The sequence below is a fragment of the Trachymyrmex cornetzi genome, unplaced genomic scaffold, assembly GCF_001594075.2.
Source record: "Trachymyrmex cornetzi isolate Tcor2-1 unplaced genomic scaffold, Tcor1.1 scaffold1406, whole genome shotgun sequence".
Taxonomy (NCBI): Eukaryota; Metazoa; Arthropoda; class Insecta; order Hymenoptera; family Formicidae; genus Trachymyrmex; species Trachymyrmex cornetzi.
This window is the reverse complement of record NW_017295990.1, coordinates 28,010-42,724: the sequence shown is the minus strand read 5'-3', so window position 1 is coordinate 42,724 and position 14,715 is coordinate 28,010. Positions and strand designations below refer to the sequence as shown.

Sequence of the window (14,715 nt, the reverse complement as noted above, 5' to 3'; positions counted from 1 at the left end):
TATATATATATATATATGTATATATATATATGTATATACATAGATATATAATTTAAACTTTATATTTATGAAATGTAAGTAATTATATAAGAAATTAATTTATATTTAGTAACGATCACGATATGTTTAACAACGGTAACGACCACAATATGTTTAACACTTGTAACAATGGTAACGACTAGATTCGCAAACACACAGGATCGCGGACTTTCAGAGATCGAAGATCGCGAATAAACACCAAACGGGATAACAAAACCGATATCGGGCACGTCCGACACCACCGACATAACCTAATCGAAGAAAATGGCATAAACAGAATGCGCATGAGTCGTAATAAAAAGTTGTTATCGCAATCTGGTGTTTCCGGCGACATAGCGTGGTTACGCCAAACTCAAGAAATGAATGGGAGTGTCAGGGGGCTAGTCGAAACGTATACGTTGTTATTAACTCTTAAACAGCACACTTATTTTCAGTACCTTTAAACAACACATATGGGTCATTTGTGTCCGACCTAATTTTGAGACTCTGTTACGCGCCGAAGCGTCGCAATACGAAATAAATGGTTCGACAACTGTCAGACAACTTGATCAGACTTTATTTAACGATAATACAAACTTACAGACTAGCGAGCAAAAGACGGTGTTGTAAATACGGCTTATGAACTTAGACTAACTGATCGGAGCTAGAAGGATCTTTACTTCGACTAAAGAGGTGGAGCTCTCTATCAATTCTAACCAATAACGTAAGATTTTCGAATACCAAAAATATACGTGAAAGGGGTAAAGGAAAGGGCTAAGGAATGTGTCAATGACTCAAGAATCCGTTCAGACATGAGTCATAAAATACTTGTAGATTTAATTTCAAAAGAGCACTTAAGGAAGACGTAAAAAAAAGGGTCAGAAGAAAAAAAACGATAGGTGAAGCAAATAAGATGAACAGCCGGAAATAAGGTAGTCAGGAATATTTAGGAAAATATATGTAGAAAACTTTATATTAAAAACGTGGCTCGACAATAGTTACGTGGCACGTAACACCTTCCCCCTTAAATTGAACATCCTTCTAAGTCTGGCAAAATTTAAGTTCTTATAATCTAAGAAACTTAGTTTATGACAATAGGAAAGCTTAATCTAATGAAGCATTGAGTACAATGTTTTTGGATTACAATACATTGAGATAATATTATAGTTGAATAAAGTTAGAGACTTAAATCTATAATCTTAACTATGCTAATAATACCGTTAATAGTAACCTTAATAATAAATGTATAGAACTCCACACTACAATCATGTGTTGAGTTACTCTCCACGTATTTAACAATGCTAGGCTAAGTCGGAAAGTCGGCTATTACGTGAACGAGATCGGTTATTTCTTTCAGGTTGTTGTGTTTGATAATTTTGTGAAAATTCGATATTTTCCCTAGGTACCGCGGTGAAAGTAACTACTTGTCGTGGTTCATTTAACGGTCGTGAATTACGAGTTCTATTATTATTATTAAAACATTTATAAAAATATTGAACGCATTCCTCCTTTGGTACACAACAAAATTTAAAAATACTAATACATTTATCTAAAAATGAACATTTCGCAGCTATGTATAGAGTAACTAAGCCAGCAATAGTATATATTATATTATAAAACCAACCCATAATGTTCTGATATAAAGTCTGAGTACGATGATGTTTACTTAACTCTTCTGCTTCTTTATAAATTTCGTCAAAAGCAGTGCTCGCTGTTCTTAGTACATGAATATCTAGGTTAGGTGTCTTGCCAATATTTAATAAGTGAATATCTGAGATATTTACATTTCGTTCTTTAAGATCCTCGCATAATTTACTAGTATTAAAGCTTAACGTCGGGAATATAATCTTTTTCGACAGTATTAATAACGCTTATAGTTTAATTACGTAACAATGCATTATCAGAAATAGCACCACAATCCGCAGAAAGTCTAATAAGTCCAGTTGAATACAATAGCGTTCGTCGTGGTTTATTATCTTTGCATAAAATATGAAGAGTCTCATTACGAGGAGCTGTATATAACCAAGAATTTGTTGTTTTTAGTTGGTACCAGACGGTGTGAATTCGCATGATTCGAACATCACATTCTTTTAGTATATTCTCTAACCTTGCTGACTTTAATAATTCTGATTCACAATTATAAATCGCAGAAACTTGATATAGCAAGTCCGTTTGCCTACAAATCATTACATTATTTTCTTGCACTGAGCTATATCGTACTCTGTTAAGTGAGTATATAGTTGTTTGTCAGATCTAAGACCTAAGTAGGTATAAGTAGGGTTTATAAATGCATAAATGCCCCTCTCGCTCTACTTGATTGGTAACGGAATTACATGATATAATATAAAGTTATTTTGTTCAATTAAAGGAATTTCAATAACATAGATTAAACGATGATTCTTGTAAAATATATTTATATCGCTAACGTCGATTAGGTTAGTGAATTGATCAGACTCCAGAGGTACAGGCAGTTGCTTATGTATTGTCTATTGCAACGAGTTTCTTTCAAATTATAGAACAATTCATTAGGTGTAAGTATTTTAGGATGGAGTAACCCTCGGCGTGCCAATAAAATAGCATCCGTTAGAGTTTCTAATTCTATTGCATATTCAAGCATCATTTCTGAGCATTCTATCAGGTAAGAATTTGTCAAACTATTTAATTGTACTTCAGTTAACCTTTCTCCATCTTCTAACATAAGACTACGGAGTTGCCTTAAATTAAAATCTATTTCTTAAAACTTATTATTATTTGTTTCAAAAGCGTTCGAAAAATTACCTATTGCTGCCTGAATAATATTTATTTGTTTTTTATATAAATTTGTCAATTGCTTTGAATTATCGTACACAAGATCTATTTGTTCGTTAAAATAATTGGCATCGGATGTGTCTAGTGTACCAAAGAGGATTTTCGCTATTTGACCAACAAAATCAAAGACGCCTCGCTTGGATCTTTGGTTATCTAATTCTTTAATATCATTGGATCTGCCTGTTAAATCATTGATTATTTCTCTATTAGTTTTCGAACTTTCCAGTCTTCGCTTTAAGCGTTCCAATTCCTGCAATCCTGAACACAGTATATTATTCTTATACTTGCTATAACATAAAATCTCGATTTTATCTAAATAAAATTTTAATATTTTCTCCTTTTCCTCTAGCGACTTAAGATTAACGTAATTTATAAATTTCCAGTGGTCCCTAAAAATGTGTAAGTCCGCTAAATTTTCAAAATATACTCCAGCCAAACGCTCAAGTGGTTGATTAAGGACGTTCTCCGAAAAATCCATTTTCTTTAGATTTTTCTGAAACTTACAGAATAAGCTTGTTTTAGTGTTCTGAACATATATACTTTGAAGCTCAGTACTCGTTGCGGGATTAAAAATCGAGATATTCCACTTCAAAGTTGAAACGTTTAACATAGAATCCCTATCTAAAGCTTATTCGAAAGTGGTTTTTTATTCACTGTAAACAAAGTTTTCTTTAGAATTTTTGGAAACAAAGAGACATAAAACTTGATATTACAAGGAATAATATGAAATTTTCCTGAATATGCCTTCCGGTATTTATATTTAAGAAATCATTTAACAAAGTAAGTAGTTCGGCTATTTTTTCGACCGGCGGCAGTAGCGAAGGCGAGAGGTATTGACGACTTGGCAACGTCGCGTCGTATACGCTCAACACGTGACGCGTGACAACACAAATAACCTCGTACTTTCTCAGGGTAGCGATCACGTAATTTCAGCAAAAAATTAATAAGATGCAATACCCGAAGCAGGGCAGACACTGTCCATAACCTTACTAACACAACACAAAGCACAGAGCGAAAAGGCAGCGTTGCCGCATCGCACGGAGTGACGCAGTAGGATCATTTTTACACTTCTGCGCACACGGTGATACTCAACTAATATTTTCTGTGTGTAGGGGCGATTGCGTGGACGCGAGTAAACTTTAGGTTGAGCACAACTGCAGTCGGAGAACGTCCTTAATAAATGTTTCTACTGCTTCGATATTATCCACCCGTATTATCCTGTAAAGGAAAATATGCACGCTTTAGTTTATTAATATGTAAAATTTGAATACGCTTACCCCTTTTGATTTCATAATTAACATCGCTTATTTGGCGAATTACTTCAAAAGGTCCGTCATATTGATCAGTTAATTTCTTACTACCCTTTCTAATCGTTTCATGCAAAACGTAAACAAAATCTCCCGGATCTAATATCAAAGATTTTATACGTTTATCGTAGTACTGTTTTGAAGATTCCTTAGCTTTACGAAGATTTTCTTTTGCATACTTTTTAAAATAGGACAGTCTATCGATTAAGTCCGCGAGAAATTCTCTATGTGTCGTACCCTGACGTGGTTCGGAAAGTGTTGAGGGTAGCCGTGGTCTACGACCAAATATTAATTCATAGGGAGATATTTTCGTTCCCTCATGATAAGACGTATTGTATGAAAACATAGCGGCGTCCAGGAATGAGTCCCAATTATCATGTTGTGAGAGTTAACAAAAGGCTTTAAGTACTTAGATAGAACATGATGAGAGCTCCAAGGATTCATTTGATTGTGGATGGTAAACGCTAATTTTAACTTGTTTTATTTTAAAAATTCTAGCAACTTCTTTCATCATTTCTCCACATATATTACTACCTTGATCAGAGAGCAATTCCGCAGGTGCACCAAAAGTATAAATGAATTTATTAATAATTATATCAGCTATTGTAGTGCTATTAGTATCTAATAATGGATATGCTGTGCAAAACTTCGTCAGCTGGTCTTGCGTTGTTAATATATACTTATTTCCGTTCCTTGTTTCCGGCAATGGTCCAACAATATCTATTGCAACCTTTTGAAATGCTTCGTTTGGCGTGTCCGTAATTATCATCGGAGCTTTTGTCTTTTCGCGAACTAACTTTCGTTTTTGACAATCATGACAAGATTTGACAAAATTTTTAACATCTTGTTTCATGCCATCCCATGAATAATATTGCTAAATACGTTTTAAAGTTTTAGTAATACCTTTATGACCGCCAATTTTTGAACAATGTAATTCTTTAAGAATATCTTGTTTTATATTCGGGTCAGTAATCTTAGTTGGGATAGACTCAAGTAAAAATACTTGTATTGGTGTATCTTTAAAAATATATTTAATCATTTGAGTTATTTTCGATTTATTAGTAATATTTCCTATAGGCGCTATTGATATTATTTTTTGATTATGTGAAATAACATATTCTTTTAATTTGATTAGACAATTAAATATTGTTTCTAAATTTATGGGTTCCTGTTTATTTTCCGTAATAAGGCTTATTTCGGTTGAATGCTTTTTCTTTATTACATTAATATTTTCTGGTGTAAGTGTCAAATTCTTTACTTTATTCCCACTATCTTTTGATAAAGTAATTTTAATTTTTGGAGACGAACTTGTTTCTGTTACCAGTAGTCCTTTAATTTTTTCCGAAATTTGTGAAGTTATATTTTGTGTCTTCCATAATGAATCATTCAATGCGTGTTGCAAAAATAAACTATAACTAAGAATTTCATCATTGCTAGTTGAGGCTTTTTCTTGTAAAACTGATATTTGTGGTACTCTAGAAAGAGCATCCGTATTAGTATTTTGTTTTCCTTCTTTATACAAAATTTCATAATCATACTCCTCTAATTTTAATCGCCAACGCATTAACCGAGATGATGGATCTTTAACGTTAAAAAGCCAGATTAATGGTTTGTGATCAGTAACTATTTTAAATCTTTTACCGTATAAGTATGGTCGAAAATGTTTTGTTGCCCAAACAATAGCTAAGAGTTCTTTCTCCGTAGTATCATAATTATGCTCTGCTTTGTTAAGAGTGCGAGAAGCATAAGCGACGGGAAGGTCATTTCCTATTTTTCCCTGTGATAAAACCGCGCCAATTCCTTCATCACTATCGGTAGTCAAAATAAATTCTTTGTTAAAATCTGGATATTGCAAAATAGGTTCGCTTGACAACAATTGTTTAATTTTTTCGAAATATATTTGTTCTCGCATTTCCCATTTAGATGGTATATTTGTTCTAAAAAGAGAGAGTGATGTAAATGGTTGAGTAATTAAGCTAAAGTCTTTAATAAAACGTCGATAATAACCTACAAGACCCAAGAATTGCCTAACATAAGTTCTTTATGATTCTTTGGGACCGGATATTTTCTTACTGCCTGCACTTTTTCCGGATTAGGTTTGACTCCTTTGTCTGAAATTATATGACCTAGATAAAGGAGCTCTTTTTTGAAAAACTCATATTTATCTGGTTGTAAGCTAAGACCGGCTTCTCTGAGTCGTTGGAAAAGTTGATTAAGTTTTTGTTTATGTTCTTCCAATGATTCCGCGTAAATGACAATATCATCTAAATAAACGAAACAAACATTTCCTTGTAAACCCATTAAAACGTTGTCCATTAAGCGTTGAAAAGTTGCAGGTGCATTCTTTAAACCGAATGGCGTTTTTTTATATTCGTAATGACTATTAGGTGTACTAAAAGCTGTTTTCATTGAATCTTGGAGATTCATCGGAATTTGATGAAAACCCGAAGCTAAATCAAAGTATGAAAAATATCTAGATTTTCCTAATTGGTCCAAAATATCTACTATATTAGGTAAAGGATATGCGTCACCGATTGTTTTATCGTTTAGTTTACGAAAATCTATTACCAACCTCCATTTTTTATTACCATTAACATCGGGTTTCTTTGGTACTATCCATAATGGAGAATTGAATGGTGAAAGAGAAGGTTGTATAATATCCTGTCCAAGTAATTTATTAATTTGTTGTTTAATTTCTTCCTTATGAATAGGAGGATATCTATATTGTTTGACAACTATAGGAATATTATCCGTAGTAGGAATAGAATGTCTAATTCTATTTGTTCCTTTTAATTTATCTTCCGACAAATGAAATATATCATTATAATTTTCAATTATTGGTAATATAGAAAGTTTTTCTTCCTTATTTAAATGATCTAAACGTAAATTTTCCTTTAATACTTTTAATCTATCCGTTAAATTATTCGAGATCACCGAATTTATTACGCATGTAGGGCTGTCCCTCGGGCTCGTGTTAATTAACACTGGCTCTACATTAATTATAGGCATCTCAATTTTTAAATCTTCCTCTGTCGTATTAATTAAATACGTGCATGCGTTACTGTTGTTTACTTTTACAGTGCTATCTATAAGAAAAACACCTTGCGTTATTTCTTGTCGATTTATTAATCCAGTATCAATATTATTTTGATTAGTTTTAATTACACATGAGAACATGCTCCTAGCTGGTACTGTTATTAAGTTGCTATATTCTAATGAATATACTTCATTGTTTCGAATTGTAACTATTTGTTTTTCAAAATCTATCTTCGCATTTTCAAGACGTAAAAAGGTTGATCCTATGATACCTTGTTCTTTTAACGGAAATTTACTCGATACTACATGAAATTCATGAATACCGTTTTCAGAATTTAAATATACGGTTCCGAGAGTTTGCTGTTTTTCTTCCGTAATACCCTGTATTTCAATTTTATTATCCTGGTATACTAATGTGTCACGATGTAAAGTATTTGCTTTTATTATATTTATGTCGGCTCCCGTGTCTAACAAGAATCTATCCGTTGGGTTTCTGAGTTCGTTGTAGGGAATACAGATAACATTTCGGGAGTTTGCTCCGATTGTGTAAGTTCGAACTCCGGTTCTACTAGATGAACTGGATTTGCGCGACTCGAGGTCTGGCCTTGGCGTTGCGCGCTTTTCGCTTGGCCTTGGTAGTTTAAATTTTGATTAAACTGAGTATTGTTTTAACGATAATAATTTGATGAATTATTTGGATTATAATGATTATTATAATTTTGTCTATTATGCGTCTGATATTTATTAGGTTGAGTACTATTGTTTGAACCAGAATTGCTACCGAAATTTTGCACAGAATCACGTTTATCATTATTATTATATTGAACATTATGATTTCCATTTCTATTTCGTGTATGAAAGGTCTTTTTCCTACATTCGTTTTCAGAATGACCTATCTTTTTGCAATAATTACACGTTATGTAACCTGATTGATTAAATCTATTTTCTTTAAATCTTTCCGCGTGATATTGTGATTTTTTAATAAATCTTACAGTTCCCTCTATTGCATCTTCTAAAGTATTAAACTTGTGCACTCGGAGATGTTGACTAACATTTCTATGGAGTCCGCTTATGAAATGATCTATTAATTTATTGGTTGCAAAAACTCTTATTCTTGTCCTTGCTGCCTGATCAGGGTAATTGGAGATCGCTATAATCATGTTGGAATTTAATTTTCTAACTCTAGTAATATATTTTTCAATAGATTCATCTCTGTTTTGCCTAAGGTTACTCAATTCTAATTCCCACTGTTCAAACGTTTTATAGTTACCGAATTCTTTTATAAGTGCCTCACATAATTCCTCAAGATTCGTTATTGTGTACACGGATCTAATTAATGCGGCATCACCCGTCAATTTAGTTTGAAGGATTGCTCTAAAGAAAAATAATCTTTCTTCCGGCTCTATTAATTCTAAAACTCCTTTACAATCGGATGTGAATTGATGGACTGGAATATTTTTACCATTAAAAGTAGGCAAGAGATTTAAACTATGGCGAGCGGAAAAATAACTATTAGCTGTCGAAGTCGAGGATCTTCGACTTTGTTGGTCTCCATTTATGTGAATATTTTCGATGTGAGATCCTAATTGTGATGACGTTTGATCGTTCATGATTAACGACGAAAGTGTGTAATTAGATTCGAAGCTATCTACCGAATTACTTTCGTCCGAAGTATCCGACTTATAATGTACGCTAGGATTACGATAGCTCATAAAGACTTACAGTAGTAGTACAATATACAGCATGGTTGATCGAAGATGTCTGCCGTTGGTTCGATGACTGAGATGTCAGAAGTCCAATGACTAAGATGTCCAGGATGTGATGAATGAGATATTTAAAATTCGATAACCTTTTTACGCGTTGGCCATCTACGGAGTCTTGTCGTTGCCGTCGGTTCCGTCCAGAAGAAACTGTCACGTTTTGTCGGAGATGCTTATGCCGCTTTCTCGCTGTTTTCGTCCCGTTAACGTCTGCGATTGGTCCTTAACACTTTTTCTTCAGATGGAGATCAGCACAAGCTTTTGCAGTACTCCACCAGAGTTTTATCATATAATATTCGATCTGCAGGAACGGTAACGTATCTGCTGCATCTGCCAGTAAAAGAAAATTGCCGTCAGCCTTCAGTCTTTTACCTCCTTACTGAATTGTGAGGTTTTCTCGATTCAAACTTCTTCCGACAATATGTCTTTTCGTTAATTGATCTTTACTTGAAAATTTTCCAAAGCAAGATTGTTTCAAGTCGTGATCTTCTCGACAGTTAGGTACCGCTGCCACCAATTGTTACGCGCCGAAGCGTCGCAATACGAAATAAATGGTTCGATAACTGTCAGACAACTTGATCAAACTTTATTTAACGATAATACAAACTTACAGACTAGCGAGCAAAAGACGGTGTTGTAAGTACGGCTTATGAACTTAGACTAACTGATCGGAGCTAGAAGGATCTTTACTTCGACTAAAGAGGTGGAGCTCTCTATCAATTCTAACCAATAACGTAAGATTTTCGAATACCAAAAATATACGTGAAAGGGGTAAAGGAAAGGGCTAAGGAATGTGTCAATGACTCAAGAATCCGTTCAGACATGAGTCATAAAATACTTGTAGACTTAATTTCAAAAGAGCACTTAAGGAAGACATAAAAAAAGGGTCAGAGGAAAAAAAACGATAGGTGAAGCAAATAAGATGAACAGCCGGAAATAAGGTAGTCAGGAATATTTAGGAAAATATATGCAGAAAACTTTATGTTAAAAACGTGGCTCGACAATAGTTACGTGGCACGTAACAACTCTCGAAGTGCTTAAAAAATTCTATTAAAATTCACACATGTTCTTTAAGGTCTCTACTAAATTATTCTGCTATGTAGATGTTGGAAAAAAAATTTGGAAAAATTATAAAAATTACTTTCTGTATCAGAAAAAGGAAATTATTGAGTTTTGATATAAAGATTCTAACGTTGTTATATATGTATATAAAAAACCCCATTTTAGGACGTTTTTATGTAAGTATGATGCTTTACAAACAAGAATATTGCAAAGGCCGAATGTTAAATAAGTGCAATTATGTGAGCATCTGAAAATGTGGTATTTTTTTAACTTGTAAAATATCTCGAAAACTAAGCATTTCCGAAAGAAATGTTGGATACAGTTCCCTTGCTCGAGATTAACTTGAAATTTTGCACATACATTTTACTTAATGTGAGAAATAAAAAACACATAGTATCAACTTCGGGAAATAAAAAAGAAATTTAATTTTATGACTTTTCATAATTGGGCATTGGAATTTTCATGCAAAACGAGTTCTACCCCCTCCCCCCTTCTCCCCATTGCCAAGAAGTGTACGACTTTCCATGCTAAGCGATATCTACCTATTCAGGTAGATCTACCTATTCAGGTAGATCTACCTATTCAGGTAGATCTACCTATTCAGATTTACCTGAATAGGTAGATATCGCTTAGCATGGAAAGTCGTACACTTCTTGGCAATGGGGAGAGGGGGGGAGGGGGTAGAACTCGTTTTGCATGAAAATTCCAATGCTCCTTGGCAAGGAGGAGGTGGGGTGAAACTCGCTTCACATTGAAAGTTGGACACCACTTGGCAGGGAGGGAGATGGGGTGAAACTAGTTTCGCGTGGAAAATCCAACGTCCCTTGACAGAGGGGAAGGTGGAGTGAGAGTCGCTTCGCATAGAAAGTCGTTTTTAAAGCAGAAAATTTATTTTAAAGCAGAAATTATAGAAGAAAATAATGTTTTTAAAACAGGAAATTTATTTTAAAGCAGAGAATTTTCGTATTATATAGTAGAACTTATTTTACATAGTGAATTGGCGAGCCAAAATATTATGGGTGGCACCCAGTTGGATACGGCTCAATTGGACACGAGCCACTCACTTGAGACTACAAAGCTCCTAAGCACTGGTCGCTGTGATTGGTGGTGTCCAATCGAGCCGTGATCAATCAGGATCACCCCAAATATTTCCATATAAAAAAAATTTTTTTATTTTTTGAAATTGAGGCTAGGTTTTTTATTTCTTACATCAAAAACAACTTATAAGTAAGACAAATTAAAGAAGAATGTACGGGGAAATAGAAGTCATCGCGGTACTTAGTGCGCAATAATGATTACACTTTGATATTTTAACAGTCGTACGCGTTTCGACTTACTTTGAAGTCATTTTCAACGATTAACAGAACTGAGTAGATGAAACTTACATTACGCTGCAATCCAGGTGCAAATCATCATCTTTACACAAGTGTTATCACGTCCATTTGAGTTGATTGTCCGGATGAAACGATATACGACCTTATTGTATAAAGCTATAAAACAAGTTATTATAATAATGGACATAGGTGTTCAAATTGGAAAATTATTAGGTGTACAACTTTGCTTCCGCCGTTTTCCTATAGATGGCTTTAGCGGTAAGTGGTGATCGAAATAAATAGATCATAGACGTCATACAATAAACTTGGGCATCTGTCAACATAACCCCATAGAAACATTAGTCGATTTGTGTCTGCATCATAAAGTTATTCTCGATTGAAAATGTCAGTTTACGAGCCAAATTCTCGTCATTTGCGGGAGATTTTAATTTTCTGCTTCAATATGAAGAAATCTGCGGCTGAGGCTCATCGAATGCTCTCAAATACTTATGGTGAGGCCGCTATTAGTGAAAGAACGTGTGAGTGGTTTCAACGCTTCAAGAACGGTGATTTTGACGTCGAAGACCGGCATAGCGGTGGAAGAGAGAAGATTTTCGAAGATACAGAATTAGAGGCATTACTTGATCAAGACCAGGTCTATGGCACTCAAGAGGTTTTCTATAGTTTAATGTGACCCCGCTATTGTCCGAAATTCGCTGGGGGCGCTGATAGTAACTTGGTCCACTTCTATTAGTGAAGTGAGGTTATTTTTGTCCGTTTTCCCATTCTTGTCGTACGTGATCGTGATTAAATGTGATCAAATGTTATCGAACATTAAATCGCATTAATGTGTACATGTGTGGAATTATGCCGCATTGCATAGCACCGGGTTGTACTTCTGGATATAAATCTAATCCGGAAAAAGTTCATTTTTTTACTGTGCCTAAAGATGAAAATATGATAACTTTATGGCAAAATGCTATACGAAGAAAAGACTTTGTGATCCGAGCAGGACAGTTTCTTTGTGAAAAACATTTCTTGCCTGAAGATATATTGTGGAAACGAGAACTTACAAGTCCTGATGGACAAGTACTCGGCGTTGTAAGTAATAAAATAAATATTTTGTTATTTATTTACTTGAACAATGCAGCTAATGCAGCTTATATAATCTTTGTTTTTTAGTCGCATTATAGACAACCAAGGTTGCGAAAAGGGGTCATACCTTCGCAGTTTCCATGGATGGAAATTTCTACATCTGTATCATTGGATAACTCGTTGCTGCAAGACACACCTTTTCAAGAAACAGTTTATAAATTTGATGCACTACATTGTACACGAAATAATTTACAAGAAGCAAGATCGGATGAGCCATCAAAATTTTCTTTTATCAATTTGATTACTTGTGCTACATTGCAAATACCAATAAACTGGATCAGGCGTACTGTAACCTGCGAGGCAATTACAATGGAGTCATTTACAAATGTAATGTGTCGAAAAATTGGAAACAGTTTTGTTACTGTTAATATTAAAGAACTTATTGTGCAAGAAAACTTGTGCCTCAAAATCAATGTGATGTGCAAACCCTTTGATGTTACCAGTTTGGTATTTCCAGTGATGCAATTAGTAGCATTGAAGACATAGAGGCTGCATTAATTGCTTTGAATTTAAAAAATATTTGTTGTGGAGCATCTACAAATAATGTATGTACACATAATTCAAGTATCAGTTATATAGATCATTTTAACATTCTACGACATAAACAATGTATTGTACTTCTTGATAACGAAAACCAATGCACACATTGCAAAAGGCTCTGTCAAACATTAAAAAGAAAAAAACTTCGTTTGGAAAAACAACAAAATAAAAGAATTCGATTGACATTAACTCCAAGAAATAATGAAAAGCTTCTAAAATTAAGAAATAAATGTCATGCGGCTCTTAAAGCTAAAAAACGAGCCCAAGTGAATATTGCAAAAATTAAAGCTAATCTCGAAAAAGTTCAGAGAAAAATGGCTGAAATAAATAATGAATCAGTTGATGAAATGTTGACAAACAGAAATGTACCAAAAAATCAACGAATTGCAATAAAAGAAATCATATCAGCAGCAAATTCGAAAAATAAACATGGGAAAAGATATTCGGAAGAGTGGCTGCTTCTTTGCATGTTGATGCATATGCGGTCGCCGATGTCATACAACTTTTTACGAGACAATGAAATCTTGCCTTTACCATGTGTGCGTTCTATTCGAAGGTTCTATTATTATTAAATTTTATTATTATTAAAATACACATAATGTATATACATACATATTCGCTTTACAACTTTTCAATATTTATTTGTATAGGTATCTTTCTATTGTTGATACGACCTGTGGATTTGATCCATCATTTTTTGAATTGTTAAAAACAACATTTCAGCAGAAAGATATTTTGGAACGTCATGGAATTATACTATTTGATGAAATCTCTACTCGAGAAAGCATTTTTGTCGACTCAAAAAATTTGACATATAAAGGTCTTATTGATTTTGGCGATGATAGAATTCAATCAACTGATATCACAAAAAAGGCTAATCATGGATTAGTACTAATGTTTCAAGCAATTAATGCAAAGTATACGTAGCCTATAGCAGTTTTTGCTTCGAAAGGACCTGTGACAGGAACAAATTTGTCTCTTATAATTGTGAAAGCAATTGCATTACTGGAGAAAGCTGGAGCTCTTATACATGGAGTAATATGTGATGGCAGTGCAACGAATAGAAAATTTTGGACAGAGATGGGCGTTACAGGAAAAATGGGCGAAGTAAAAAATTATTTCGAACATCCTACAGAAACAAACCGAAAAGTCTACGTTTTTTCTGATACACCTCATTTAATAAAAACTATTCGGAATCGTTTGTACAATAATTCGACGTTGCAGGTAGGAGTAAATGATATAAAGTAAAATAAGTTATTCGTTTTTCTGCTTTACCGTCATTCTAATTTAAAATTTATTTTTTGGTAGATGGATCCTGCCCAACCACTTATTTCTTGGGAATATTTCAATATATTGCATGGTAAAGAGAAGAATTTACAAGCCGAATATCGGGTTTGCCCTAAGATCAGTACAAATCATCTCAATTTGAATAGTGCGGCAAAAATGAGAGTGAGATTAGCTGTTCAGGTATGATTTCTTTTATAACTCTGAGTTTTCTTTGAATTTGCTCAGTTCTCTTAAACATATCAATTGATACATGTATTTCTAAAAATTTAAATTTATATACAATTTAATTTATTTTTTTTCAGATTTTCAGCAAATCTGTAGCGACAGGGCTACGATATTATATAAAATATTGGCCGGAAGAATTTCAAGACTGCGAACCGACTGCTTTTTTCTGTGAGTGGATAAATGACATGTTCGATGCTTTGAATC

At 33.9% G+C, this 14,715-nt stretch overlaps 2 protein-coding genes across 3 annotated transcripts in view; both read left to right on the top strand.

Moving 5' to 3' along the window:
• Positions 1 to 14,715, top strand: part of mRpS18C (mitochondrial ribosomal protein S18C) — a 50,444-nt gene that overhangs the window by 11,082 nt on the left and 24,647 nt on the right. The window lies entirely within an intron of this gene.
• Positions 12,045 to 13,737, top strand: LOC108757413 (uncharacterized). 2 transcript variants are annotated; one of them, XM_018501821.1, is made up of 3 exons: positions 12,045 to 12,405; positions 12,487 to 13,538; positions 13,650 to 13,737. In XM_018501821.1, exons 1-2 carry the CDS (start codon positions 12,160 to 12,162, stop codon positions 12,943 to 12,945), a joined length of 705 nt encoding a protein of 234 aa, XP_018357323.1. In that variant the 5' UTR covers positions 12,045 to 12,159; the 3' UTR covers positions 12,946 to 13,538; positions 13,650 to 13,737. The 2 variants fall into 2 exon arrangements, with proteins under 2 accessions (XP_018357323.1, XP_018357324.1); XM_018501822.1 differs by having other exon boundaries at positions 12,487 to 13,555; positions 13,650 to 13,732.